Source organism: Ciconia boyciana, chromosome 6 (genome assembly GCF_034638445.1).
Source record: "Ciconia boyciana chromosome 6, ASM3463844v1, whole genome shotgun sequence".
NCBI classification, from domain to species: domain Eukaryota; kingdom Metazoa; phylum Chordata; class Aves; order Ciconiiformes; family Ciconiidae; genus Ciconia; species Ciconia boyciana.
Window position 1 is genome coordinate 13,051,530 of NC_132939.1, and position 14,070 is coordinate 13,065,599.

Here is a 14,070-nt window from a genome sequence, read left to right on the forward strand (position 1 = left end):
CTGACTCCTAACTTCAGAAAAAAGTCAAATCACAGATGAAACTGAAACACCTATGAAAAAGCCATACAGAAAGCACTGTACTCAAAGCATTCCAGATCAAGAGGATGGAAAAGTTGGAAATGAGACCAAGGAATGTTTTTCTGTAATAGCTTTTAGCTATGGCAATTTTGGATACAAACAAACAAATAAATGTGCTGTGGCATATTTAAATCAAAAGTCTCTCTGTACAGGTCTGAAGGGGAGAAAAAAAAAAAATCAGGACAGTTGGAGAAGCTCTTTTGTTTAGAAAAAAAACAAACAACAAAACAAACAAAAAAGAAACAACCCCCCAACACATACAGCTTATCTGTGCTCAGCTTTTCTAGACAGTTAGCGGCCAGAGCCAAGACCATGCCTATTCCCCTGTGCAATTCCACCCCCTTGCTCCAACACAGGAACGTGCAGACAAACAGCTTTGTTTGCCGCCTCCGTACTCAGATCTGAGGTCTGGGTGGTCGCAAGGGTGTGTGAAGGACTCCTGCAGCTTCACTCTTTCATTCCTTGCACAGTCTAGGTCACAACCAGGTGTTTTTCCGCTTCCTGACATACTGTATTTGCTTTCAAAGCCAAGTCAGACTGATATTTTCCCCTCAAATTTCTGAAAAATCTTTATTATTTCAGTGCATCAGCTGCTTCTCATCTTCCAAGAGCCCACTGACAGCTCCTGGGGATCTTTCCACACCAACTATCGCACGAAGGACACATCTTTCAGAAAACTAAGTATCACAAACTTAATTATCACTGCTACCCTCCATAAGCCTTAGAGATCCAGGATAAGTGTACAATGAAAAGGGTAGTACAACACTTGGCTATGGTACGATAAGTCATTAATTAACACCTTGAAGTAATCATATACTGCAATAAACAGGACAATTCTGTGAATCAATAAGGTATCAGGGTACAAGCTGTGACTGAACCAGATGTCTGCAAGTCACACAGGGAACTCCATTCTCTATTAGGCCAGTGACTGTCCAGGAGGCGCTGGGCCAAATCTTCACACAAACTATTTTTAAGTGTCAAGAAACCATTCAAAGGCACTCAGACATCCTTGAGAAAGAGGCCCAGCCACCACGAGAGGAAAGAAAGGAGACAGTAAAAAAAAAAAAAAAAGGGGGGGGGTTGGGGGCTGGGGAAGAGAGAGACACAATATAGCATCAAAACTGAAAAGAAATCTGATTTCCTCACAAGTTTCAAGTGGAAGAACTGACCTGACACTGGTTATTTTATTTTCATGGTATCAAACAGCAGAATGACTTCATTTTGCCCTCAAGTGACTTTCTGTGTCCGTGTGCGTCCAGCCCTCACCTCTAACAGGCAACCAGCAGTTAACAAAAATAGACTTTTGCATTGTTCTGTGGATATTCTGAAAGAATTTCCTGTGCCAAGACCTTCTGATGATTTCTGAAGAACAGCTTTGGAAAGCCTGCCAAGAAACCCTTTGTTTCTCTCCTCACCAAGAAACCAAGAAATCAAAGATGAAAAAAATTCTCTGTCAGGTAAAAGTCCATTTTAAATAGTCTCTAGGTAAGCTCTGCTATGACCCCTCAGGTCCCTGTGATATTTATACTTCCCATGAAAGAAGCGCAGCTTTTAACGCCATTCCTAAACTGATAATCGAGCCACTGGAAATCTGAAGAAACTGAAGATTGACAGAAGTTTGCTAAGAATACAAAGGCCAGCATGACTTCTTGTGTTTGAATACAGGTAAGTAAGCTGTCAGTCACATAGCCTGCTAAGCAGAACAAGAAGTGAGAGATCTCTAGAGCTCTTCTACACCTTTTTGCCCTGCTGAAGTGGGGCAACTTAGAAGCAGACCTTTCAGCTGGAGCAATACCTTTGTCCAGATCCCTTTGTTTGAATACAGAGGTTACCACGAACACAACTTACATTTGCTACAACGTAACTGAACCTAGAAAAAGCATTTAAGAGTTGTCACCAGTTTAAGGACTGACAGCATGTTGCAGCTACTCTGTCAGCTAAGAAGCAGTTAATACTAGTATAAAAAAGGCAGAGCAAGACTTCTTTTACTTTCTAAAAACAAACTCTCCCAACAAGCAACTCATTCGTAATACTGCAACAATTACAACAATCTGAACAGCAGCACAATTTCTCTTTTATAAAAATAAGCTCAAATTAAAGAACCCTTATAAGTAACTTACCTAAATTCCCCCCTGCACGTTATCCATCTGGTAAAGAAATTTCAGTACAAGTTGAACATTTTTTAATTATGCAATAAATTGTTCTGCTTTAAAACATTAGTTCTCTATGGTTCTTACCTGTTTGAGTACATCTAATATGAGCTCATTAAAGACTTCATTGATTGCCATGGACACCGTCTGTCGGTCCATCCCTTTACTAAACTGCCCACTTCCGATGAGATCAATCAGCTCCCACGCAGAAAGACCTTCTCGACTGGTGTTGAGAGCAATCTTATAATGGTCAAACTGCTCTTGCTGCCAGCCTGCTCCCATTGCTTCGGTGAGTTTTTTAAGTAAATATTCAATCTGTACAGAAATACAAACAGAAATTAATCATTTTCAGCAGGCATGGAAATCAAGTGTTTCAGAGGTGTAAACTAAGCTTCTCTAGAGACTATCATTACAGCTAGATTCCTACATTCACATGTAGGCCCCTAAACGTAGGTGGTTTAATTAGCAAAGATTTTAGGCTCCTGTCTCAGTTGAACTTTTGACTGCCAAGCCCATCCCGCAGCTACTCTCTTCATAGTAAAGAAACAAAGAATTGAACCTGACAGCCTCTTTTAATATTTCAGATTCCTACAGAACACATGGGACCTTCCCTGCAACAGCTTCCAAACCGTGATGACTGAAGTGTGAGAAAGCAAGAAGTTTCAAAAAGTATTCTTGTAAGATAAAAAGCAAACAAGTCAGAAAAAAAGAAAGTCAGAAAAAAAGAAAGTCAGAAAAAAAGAAAGTCAGAAAAAAAGAAAGTCAGAAAAAAAGAAAGTCAGAAAAAAAGAAAGTCAGAAAAAAAGAAAGTCAGAAAAAAAGAAAGTCAGAAAAAAAGAAAGTCAGAAAAAAAGAAAGTCAGAAAAAAAGAAAGTCAGAAAAAAAGAAAGTCAGAAAAAAAGAAAGTCAGAAAAAAAGAAAGTCAGAAAAAAAGAAAGTCAGAAAAAAAGAAAGTCAGAAAAGGTGGCAGTTTGGACAAGAAATGAAATGAAAAACTACCAAGGTATGATCACATATCTTAGTCTTCACCTGACCCCTCTTCTCTTGCTCTCAAGCACTCCATCACTAGACACAATCTTGGCAGATGTGTCAAGAGAAGTAAAAGAGAAATTTTTCAGGTCCAGCTTTATTGTTTCCAAAATAAACACCCCTTTTCCTTTAATCTGTCATCATTCTGTAAGCATTACCATACACAGGGTATGGTACTAATAACACTAGTCAAAATAAACACAAGAACAAAAAAGAGGGAAAGAAGGCTGGGTTTCTTCATTTGCCTGATTTTTCTATGTTGTTTTTAAACTCATCACCGTTTGTTCTTTAAACGACCCAGTATTTTAAACTAAGCCCATCTACAGCTTCGAGCACATGTAAAATGCTTTTAATGGCTCTTTAAACAAAATAATTGATGAAAGCCTTCCTACAAAGACCTCTACATAACAAAGTAAAAGCCACACTTCCAAGCTTCTGTGACTGAAGTCACAGGACACCCATTACAGCATTTAACCCAGTTTTGCAGACAGACCAAGCTAATGCGGCCTTCTGCTATTTTGGGTCGTGGCTCACTGCGTTTCCTCACCAGCTTTGCAGGGAACCCGACTGCCTTCGGCAACCAGCCAAGGCAGACACTAAAGCCTCCTCTGCCCTCCCTAAGGAGGAAGCCTAGGGAGAGGGTGCTCAGTAACCCCGCAGCGGAGCACTCTCCCGCACCAGCCCACCGCAGGGACAGGGCAGCACCAGCTCCCCCAAGGGCTGGCCTTTCTGTGCAGCCACCACAAGGCCAGCGCAGAACCACTTCCCGGCTGCAGGCCAGGGCTCCTCCCGGCTGCCCTGCTTGCTTCTCTACAGGCATGAGGGATGCGACAGGGTGGGAACTGCACACTGCACGGTGGAGGTGGGGAGGGAAAGCACCACGATCCTTTCAGGTTCTCTTTGTGCATGTGGAAATAACACGTATTTCCTTAAGTGCTGGTTTTCTGAAGGTTAGTCCTTCAGGACACTCTGCTCCACCTTCAGTTTACCCATTTTAGGTGTGGTTTTGGAAATGCTAAGTGACTCAGGAGTCTGAATCCCATTATCAAAAATGACTAAGGTGTACAGCATGAACATGCCTCATTGAAGAGCGATGGAAACCAAATGCTTTCCAGGACTTCATTTTTCTCATCACCAATGCTGGTTTGCCTCTGTTCCTCAGCACTGCTTGAAAACACAATGTAATTTCTCCTACGGTTAAGAAAAACCTCAGCTGAGAGAGCCAAGGGATGTTTCACCACAGAATAAATTAACTTTTCAGCTACAGCTCAGAGTCATTTTTCAGCTGGTCTAATAGGCTTTTGAGCACCCAGCAGTCTCTGTGCAAGAGATTTGGGAGTACAAATAAATAAAGAAGTGTTTTCTCCCCACACATTTCACTACAAGGACCCTCAGGCCTCAAGGTTCTGATGCAGCATATATGCTAATTTTGTGGCAGCTGCTGCTTCTCTCTCTTGCAACTGGTAAATACGTTCCTTTCCCTCACATCCATGATCAAGAAACACACAAGCACTCATCTGGCAAAGCAGTAAATTACCAAATTCACCCTACAGGTGGGTGGGCTTTTCTTACTAATTCAGCTCAGTAACTTAGTCTCAGTTCTTAGTCTCACAGCCCCTACTCTAGTAGCACGTGGACTAATGCTACAGCAAAATGGAGAAGCTACTGAACGCCACTTCACAGTCTAGAGGAAAGTTCCCACTCCGTTGAATGAGCAGGAAGTGCGTATCCCTCCAAGATGTGGCTGTCGTACCCTCCTTGTAAAGACACACTAGCCGTCTCAAGACACGCTAGCCAGGCACAGGATACGATGTTGTAGAGAGCATTGCTTTTCATTTCAGCTTCACCAAGTAAGGCATTTAAGTATTTTTAGCTCCTCATGCAATTCTTACTAGCAAAGATATGATTTGAACAGAGGCCTCTGCAAAAGTGGCATTCAAACTGTAGACAAGTGCAACTAACACAGGGTACAAGGCTTATGGTAACCGGCAAAAACAACTTTGAGCTCCGTGCTGTGCGTGTCTGCCATCGGAGGAAAGCACCCCTCGGGCAGGGCACATCTGCACAGCCCCTGCACTCCCTCCACGCAGGCTGCACGCGGCAGGCCAGAGAGGGTGGCACGGGCCTCCTGCTGCTGCAGTGCCAAGGCTCTGCTGTGCGATGTTCACCGCTGCTCATATTCCACTGTTCACCAGAACAGGTCACAAAACTGTGCTTTGTGAAATTTTAGCATGCCCTCCCAAGCAACCAACATATAACTTTTACTAAATTTCTGTAAAATTCAGTAACTAATTCCTTTAAAAAAAGCTTTAAAATATGCTTTGCTGATTTTCACTCTCCAAAATTCTTAAGTTAAAAAATTAATCCAAGGCTTTTGAGCATCAGCTACCATAAATCCTCAGCATTCAGTTAAAGGCAGGAAGCAGCTTACTTCCTACTCCAGGCAAGTTTTATAGAAAAAACACAACCCAAAAAAGCCTTTCACAGCATGCAAGAACAGTAGCACCGCAAACTTGTTTCAAAACAAACCTCCTAAAATCTGGATTTGATGAGCTGAAATGAGTTCTGGCATCAATGCAGGAGTAACTTTTTTCCCTGGGTTCAAAACACATTCTACCACTCAGCTCAGTCCCTCTGAGCAGCACCAGCTCTGAACTATGATCCTGTACTTTAGTTGAAAGGAAAGCTAAAATAACTGAGGCTTAATTAGGTAGATAATATACCTGCCAAAATGCTAGACAGTAATTAAGAAAAAAAAAAAAAAATTAAAACTTAATGAACTTCAACTCTAAAATGTATTATTCCAAGATTTCACAACCTATTACACTGCTTGAGACATGCAGCTCTCAAATTCCTTTGGTTAATTATCTCCAAGTACTAGGACTCACTTGCAGACAAAGGGACACACACAAAAAAAGTTATACCGGAATAGACTTTTTTCACTTTTTTGCTCAAGCCATATGAACAAAATGTATATCAAACTAATGGGCTGGAAAAGAAGCAACGCAAAACTCTTGGCTAGTACACATTATCATGTAATGTACTAAAAATAAGTCAACATATCCTTTCCTTTAATATAATTTGTACACATTTTACCTTATTTTATTAGAACAGATTTAAACATTTAAGTCAGCTAACCCCCCCATCTGCAATTCACTGACATGACCACAAATCCCACTGAAGTACATAAAATCTCATTATTTTAAAATACATTAACTCGTCTTAACTGCAAAAGGACCTGTGCATATGACAATTTAATTTCTAAAATTAAAAAAAAATTTCAAGCTTTATCTTGCATTCAGATAAGTACATGGCTAACCAAAGTCCCCAGAAAAATTTTATCTAACTTATCTGCTCAACAGCAACAGCGAGTGTTGGAGTGGGGTATAAATATGGAACAGCACAAGGTAAATATAAAGAAGTAAGTTGGATCTGGTAAGCATAGAAGCAAAGAAGAGACCATTCATTATGTGCTCAAAGGAGGAACCTCTGAGAGCAAACATTTCCCCTCCTCCACAAAGAGACATGTCAACTCAGCAAATAAATGACAAATTAAGTCTACCAGCTCAAACATAACCTACTCTTGTGGTTAAAAACTAGGGTGTCGAAACAATGTTTGCTGCTATTCTGACTGGACCTTACTCACTTTCAGATATGGATGTAGAAACACAGGGTGCTTGCTAACACTACATATGCCAGCTCCACAGTATGAAAAACAGCTTCCATCTCAAATCAACAGAAACTTTTCAGCCAGAATTTTGCCAAGAGAAAGCAAAAATAATATAAAGAACAGAGGCTCTTTAACACGAGCCATGCAGCCTGTTTGGTATCTTCTTTCAGAGGGCACTTTCTTGTCCCATGTTTCAATAACTATTTGCTTTGCTTTTCCAAGTATTCCTGGCACTATCCTCCATGGGGAATGACATATCATACATGTTTCACTGATACATGTTTCACATCATACATGAAACATATCATACATGTTTCACATTTTTCTGATATACAAGTGGGTCTCTTAGAAGGTGAAAAATAACGTCAAGGAGGCCTTCATGCCCAGCAGAGCACAGCAGACAAGGCTATTCTGGTTCATGCTATTCAAATAAGGTTTGTGATATTAACAGAGCAGATGTAAAAAGTCTGTTCACATTGTACAAAATTCTGTGGAAGCATATGTTAGTGGGCAAGAGACATGAAAGCAATTATATCCCCTTTCACAGTCATCATCAATTCCTTTTTTTTCATCCCATCAGAACATTGCTTACTTTTAAGTCAAATATTTGTTTCTTCCGTTCCACCAACAAAAAAAATCCCCATACTAGAATTTATTAAACTTCTTGGACAATAACTACTCTGGATTAACAGACTTTGCAAAAACTGTGTTCATTATGCAGTGAAAGCTATTATCTTCTTTCTTTTTTAAAAAATAAATTAGCATTAAATAATAAAGGTCAACTCAAAGAAGTGCAACACACAAACATGTAAATCCTAAGGACAACCTGCTGCATAAGCTGAAAACTATCTTATTTTTTGCAGCAATCAAGGAAAAGAGCAGTGAAATGGGAAGAACTGATGCAAGTCATAAGTGACTAAACATCTTTCTAACCATCATCATCAACTTGTAGAGGTCAGGGGTCAATTAAAACCCCACATAAGCAGCTTTCATTCTAGTTGTATCAGTTTTGATTTTATTTCTGAACAGCCAAGGCTCAATTCCCAGTATTTCATTCACTGTATTAGTTTCTGATACTAGAATGCAGAACAAGGAAACAAACATGGTCACAAAAAACCTTTTCCTACAAGAAATGCCTCCAGAAGAATCACCACTGGACAGCTTCAGACTTTCACCTCCTCAGCCTAAAAACCAGCACCTTATTTTCAAATGCACAGAAAGCCATACAAGGTTTGGACTCTCTTTGTCCCAACTAGGAGGATTAGAAATGCCAGGTGTTAATACAGTTGAAGGCTAGAGAACAACTGAAAAGTGACTGTACAAATCTTCTCTCCTCAAGAAGCCAGGCTTAAAAAGCAAAGACACCAAATACGTTTGGCTTATAACAAGTTATGTGAACACTATATCACAACACACAAAGAATGTGCAGCTTGCAGGGTACATATCTGTGAGTTGCACCATTAAGGATGGCCCAGAAACACAGCTAACCACATACCAACAGCCTTCAGGTGATAAAGCATTCCCAAGGCTGCAGTCCCATGTCCAGAAATATGAAAGGGAAGTGTTTGGAAACCTTTTTATAAAACAGAAAACGTCTGGTTAAACAATACCAAGGCACACAAATGAGTCTGTAACAACTAAGAGGTGAGTTGTAAGGGAAGCTCATGACAGACTAGAAATATTTCTCCTCTTATGGCTACAGTTCTCTCCACCTTTCTTCCCTTTGTTTTACCCTTCTCATGGAAGAGGTAATGCCTGCAAGAGCTGAAGGAAACACACACTTGGATGTCTGTGTCTCAGATGAGCTAGTGGAAAAAACCTGCTGCGGGAAGGGGAAGGAGCTCCCACCTGGGCCCCCACTTTCTGGGCACATTAGTGATATAGCTGCTTGGTAAAGCTCTGCCCACTGCACCAGGAGGCAATTCTGTTGTTAGCCAAGAGTTGTATTAATTCTGAATGCTGTCCATCAGGACTAATTTTAACTAGAGCAAGCAAAATACAGCATTGTTTTTCTCCAGTCCATCTGTATCTCTTTGAAACACCACTTTCACCCAGTTCACAGAAGTGTTTTACTTTGTGCATAGCAAGGCTTCTCCCTTGAAAGGGGAGGGAACTTTCAGATTTGATACCATTTTGCATTTCCCTGGGACATGAGCACCTTTGCAAAATATACATTCATGGATCTCTGTTCCTTTCCAACTCTTAACTGCTCTCAGCTGCCCACCAGTCACCAGCAGAAGCTACACTGGAGCCCAAGGCTGTTAACTAGCTGAGCTCAGTGCCCTGCACAGCCACCAACTCCTGTCTCTCTGTGACCTGACTTCTCCCTATAACACAGAGGGATTCTCTCAAGCTTGAAGTCACATCCCAAAACTGCATACCCCAACCCAGACCCTTCCCCATGCTGGATTTTACTAACCTTATTTCTCTCAAGCGCAGGGCTGCCATCTCTCCTTCCATGGCAGGTGAGGAGTGCAGGCCAGACGCTGCCTCTGGCTTTCAGCCTGGCCTCTGCTAAACAAGCAGCTTCTGGCCCTTGTGTCACCTCTCCACTGCTTTCAAATTCCATTTTGTAACTGCTTTCCTCACTTTGCTCTTTCTAAAGCTTGCCTCAGCCTGCATCTCCAAAACCTTTCCAAAAATAGCCTGTTTTCCCTTCTCTGGTTGAGCTGCAGCTGTTCCCAATTTGCTGCCCCATTCAACACCTGGGCAGGGAATCAAGACTTACCACTTTGCAGATGGGGGTAACAGCCCTACCACAATTAGCTGTCTAATATGAAAGGCCAAGCACAGCAGCACTAGTGCAAAAGTATGCAATGCGGGCAAGAAGGAAGGAAGGAAGGACAGCTGCCTCAATCTTTAGTCAGTGCAGTGCAAAGAAGGTGAAACTGCACCCAAGCAGGACAGTTTTCCAGAGATGAAATTGTTCAAATGCGTGCAGAAACCACTTATCTCATTAAAAAAAAAAAAAAAAAAGGAAAATCAGACTCCCAAGCAGGTCTCAAAGAGCAGCTCCTCCAAGGAGGAGGAAGAGAAGGCATCCTCGTAGCCACATGAAGTTGTATCAACACATTCACTGGAGACCTAAGAAGTTCTATTATAATCTTCCCATCCGCAAGATGGGATGCAAAAATCTTCAAGGGATCACCCTTCCAACCTGAAAGCATGAGGCAAGTTTCCTAGTTACTTATAAAGGGGAAACAAAATCTCTGAAACCCAAAAGCCTACGAAGTGGAAGGGAGGGAGGAGGGGAAAAAAGCTGGATCCCACACAAAGCACTCCAAGCCAGAAACTGCAGTAAATTAAGTGTCACAATATTGTCAGCCAATGATAAGAGCAACAGACAGGGAGGGAAGGAAAGCTTGCTCCCTGGCTGGGAAGCTATAGTCACCCATGAGAGGTTTACATTGCTCTCACCAAAACACAAATATCACAGAACAGCAATGCTTCCATCACCCTCTCCTCTGTTCTTCACTTTGCAAAAATACCCTCACTTTATACATAATGTGCAAGCCATTTTGTAATTAAATGACAGGACACAATATAAAGTGGTGAAGACTAAATATACAATCAAGCTTTATTATGAACTCAAGAGGCATAAAAAGTAAATTGAAAGAAAAATACCTTTACTAGATACCAGTATCATTTTGAATACTATTGAAAACAGTTATTTTCAGATAGAAATTCTCAGCACTAAGACAACAACTACAAGTTTGTACAAAAAAATGTTTTGCAAATCTGGAGTTTAGATTTAACATTTAAAAACCCCAGACATAAGAATTTAAAAGGCAGATATGAAAGGTCACACAGAGAAAAAGCAAAACTGACCGAAATTGAGACTTTGCATCTTTACTTTTGGAATTTTGTGTAAAAGGGTAAATGAGTAAATGTGGAATTTTCCAGAAGCACAGAGAACCCGAGGAAGACCAATGCAAACCAGAAAGGAGTGCGTTCAACAGACAGGATTCCTCCACTGTCTGATTACATTACCTGTGTGGTCTAAGGCAAAAGGTTAGAGTGAATGCAGCCATTGTATACGGTAAGAACAGAGCAGCCTTTCTTTGTCAGGCTCTATAAGCTTTCTTTAAACAGTATTGCACAATTTTAATCTTGCCATAATCAAAGAGATGCACACACAGATCCACCCTAAGAATTTTAAAAATACTGCAAGTAGAAGAGAATACAGGTTAACCCTGGACATTAAGGATGGGAAGGAAGGCAAACAACAGCAGCTATGAAATCTGGAAAACCCCTTCTGGGCTTGGAGCCGACTCTGCAGCCCACCTCCCAACAAACGGACACATTGCCATTACCTGGCATCAGCTACAGAAGGCAGCACGAAGCTGGGGGATTGTTTGGTGGAGGGGAAGAAAGTGAGCAATGCCGGCACCCCAGAGCTGGCAGGTCTGAAGCTTTTAACAACATCAACAAATAAGATGTGAAATATCTACCCTCAGGTAAGCCAGGCTGTGCAGCAGGGAACACAATGACAAACCAGAGATGTGGATCTGAGTCCCAGTTTTGACATTTATTAGTGGCTTTGACCTTCTACCAAAGCCTAATCTGGCACCATTAAGAAAGGAGCTGTCTTAGCTTTTACAACCATGATCCCCGTCTTCCAGAACAGGCAGAAAAAAACAGGAAAGCAAGCAAGAAGACTGTCCCATTGCTCATGGGAATATAGCACGCCAGGTAGGGCCCTGTCAACACCCATCTGGCAAAAACAGAAACATTGTACAGAGTGAAATTCTCCTGCTAAAAAGTGAGTGATAAGGCAAAACCGAGCAGTTTATTTTGATAGGGGAATTATCTGTACTTCATGGTTTCGCACAACAGCTTGGAGTCCAACAGTTATGTCATAGTGGCACATAAATCAGACTGTTTTGATCCCTGACTGTTCAACAATTTGCAAATATTTATTAAGCAGTACTCCAGTGCTGAACTGCAAATTCAGCACTGTATTCTGCTGTATTTCTGCATACAGTTCTGCAAGACATTATTTATGCCTTCAGTTCTGATCTTTCTGCTTCCACCCTTGCCCCTCCCCAAAGGCAGAATTGTGGAGATACCGAAATCTTGCTCTAGGGTTAAAATACCTATTTGAGCGTTGCCCATACTTGTTCATGAACTTAAAGTGTAAAGACATCTCTCCAGTATTATTCCTTCAACCATTTCAAGCAAGACTGTTCAGGTGGTGGCTGCTTTTGATCAGAAACAGACATCATCAGAAAAGTTCGTACTTCTCCTTTTCATCAGGAGGGTGACATGAGACTGAAGACTCATCTTGCAAGTCACAGTAACACAGAGCAGAGGGGAGAATTTTTTTTCAGAATCACACTGATGTACTAAGTGCAAAATTTTAATCACATATAAGCTTATAAGTGATTAAAGATCACATACATGCACTACTCATGAGTGAAGCAAGAACCTTAACAGCTCTGAGTGCTGCTACTGGAGCTAGTCTCCCCAGCACCAGTCAGCCCTCACAAAAAGCAAAATAAGCTATTTACTGGGGGGCAAGCAGCACATCCCATTTAGTCCAGGCTGTTTAAACGACAGACATGCATAGCCATCAATATCTAAAGTATCCTGTGGGAATCCCCACGTATGCACCCTGGAAGACAAAGAAAAGCACCCAAGGCCTTACATTATTAAAAGAGGGGAATAAAAGTTTTATATTAAACAATTATTTTCTCTTAAATCTCTAGAGAGTAGCAAACATTAACATAGTTCAGCTGGGACATTAAGCAAACTGGTGTTAAACAGCTTAAGTTTTTGTTTCTTACCTCCTCAGGTACAATGATTAAAGGGTATTTGTCCTCTGATAAGAAGTTAAAAATAACCCACACTTTAAATGCATCTTCATCACTAATCAGCAAAGGACTTTTAGAGAGGTTCTTTTTAGCACAGAGAGTCCAGCACATCCTGTTGAATTCAACTTTGTCAAAGTTTCCTTGAACCTAAAATGAATAAATTTAACAAGAAAAATTAATATGCACAAATGACACAGAATAACAGACAGACAAAGTTTAACAGGCTAAGTCATACCAAAAGCACCAAGAAAATTCTAGTTTGCAAGAAATGTCAAGGCCCAAAAAGAGCACTGTAGCAGCCTCATCTGACTTCCTGCCTGGGGTTGAACTAAGGAATTTCTTCCAGCAAAATCTACATCCAACCTCCAATTTCTGGTCAAGTTAATAACACCCTGACTTCATGTGAAGGAGGCTACACTGCATTCTGCGTTTCCTCTAGCACATTAGCTTTAGCTTCCAAACAATCTTCATAACTGTCTTAGTTCCAACTGCCCTTCTATTGCACTGAGTTACTGAGATTTTATATAGCAAATTTGGAAACGATTATAGCCAAAACTACATGTGGATATACTAAAAGCAATATTGGAACAATAGCTGGGAAAGACCTTTAATATGTTTTTCCACTTCATGTTACTCAAACGTAACTCTTGTAGGATATTCATGAGCATGTAATAATTTTTTTCTCGAACGCTAATCCACTTAAAACCTTCCCTTTTTCTCAGACTTGCAAATATTCACCTTATTGATAAAAAAAATTCCTCTTGTTTTCATTATCCTTTATCATACCTAGCAACTGTACATACCCATCTGTGAATTATTTACATATGTGAAAGCTTTCATTTCCTCTATTTTCTTTTTAAACCTTCATTTATGTTAGAGATGAAATCTATTTATCTCCTTACAGCTTAGCAATGCTATTTCTTTGCCAACATGTAACTGATAAAGACATGTTCTGCACTGTAATGGAAGTCCCTTGAGATTTCAGAAAGCACGTCTAAGAAACACGTTCTTGTACCTCTTGTGGTAACACCACCAGTAATATTCAGTGACATTTTCTTATGATAGGCCAAAACATGCATCTTAGATGCTTCAAGGACACCACGGCAAACTGTACGATTTCCTATCCAGCCTGGTAAGTGGTCAAATATAGTGGAGGGTGAGCCACAGTGGCTAAGTCAAAGATAGACTAAGGAAGTGGATGAACTGATGTGGGTGAAGGAAAAAAGGAAAATAAAAAAAGACAGAAGTAAACAGGAAACCAACCCTATACCAAGAAGCACTTTACAGTACAGTTTCCAGGACTAAACGTGAGACTACGAAAGAAAGCCAT

The 14,070-nt window shown here is 40.7% G+C and overlaps 1 protein-coding gene across 1 annotated transcript in view; it reads right to left on the bottom strand.

Moving 5' to 3' along the window:
* Positions 1-14,070, bottom strand: part of SWAP70 (switching B cell complex subunit SWAP70) — a 42,849-nt gene that overhangs the window by 14,861 nt on the left and 13,918 nt on the right. The window contains exons 3-4 of the mRNA XM_072864026.1: positions 12,714-12,887; positions 2,316-2,543 (exon numbers count right to left, since the gene is read on the bottom strand). Coding sequence (XP_072720127.1) covers positions 2,316-2,543; positions 12,714-12,887 — 402 coding nt within the window. The remainder of the gene's footprint in view (positions 1-2,315; positions 2,544-12,713; positions 12,888-14,070) is intronic.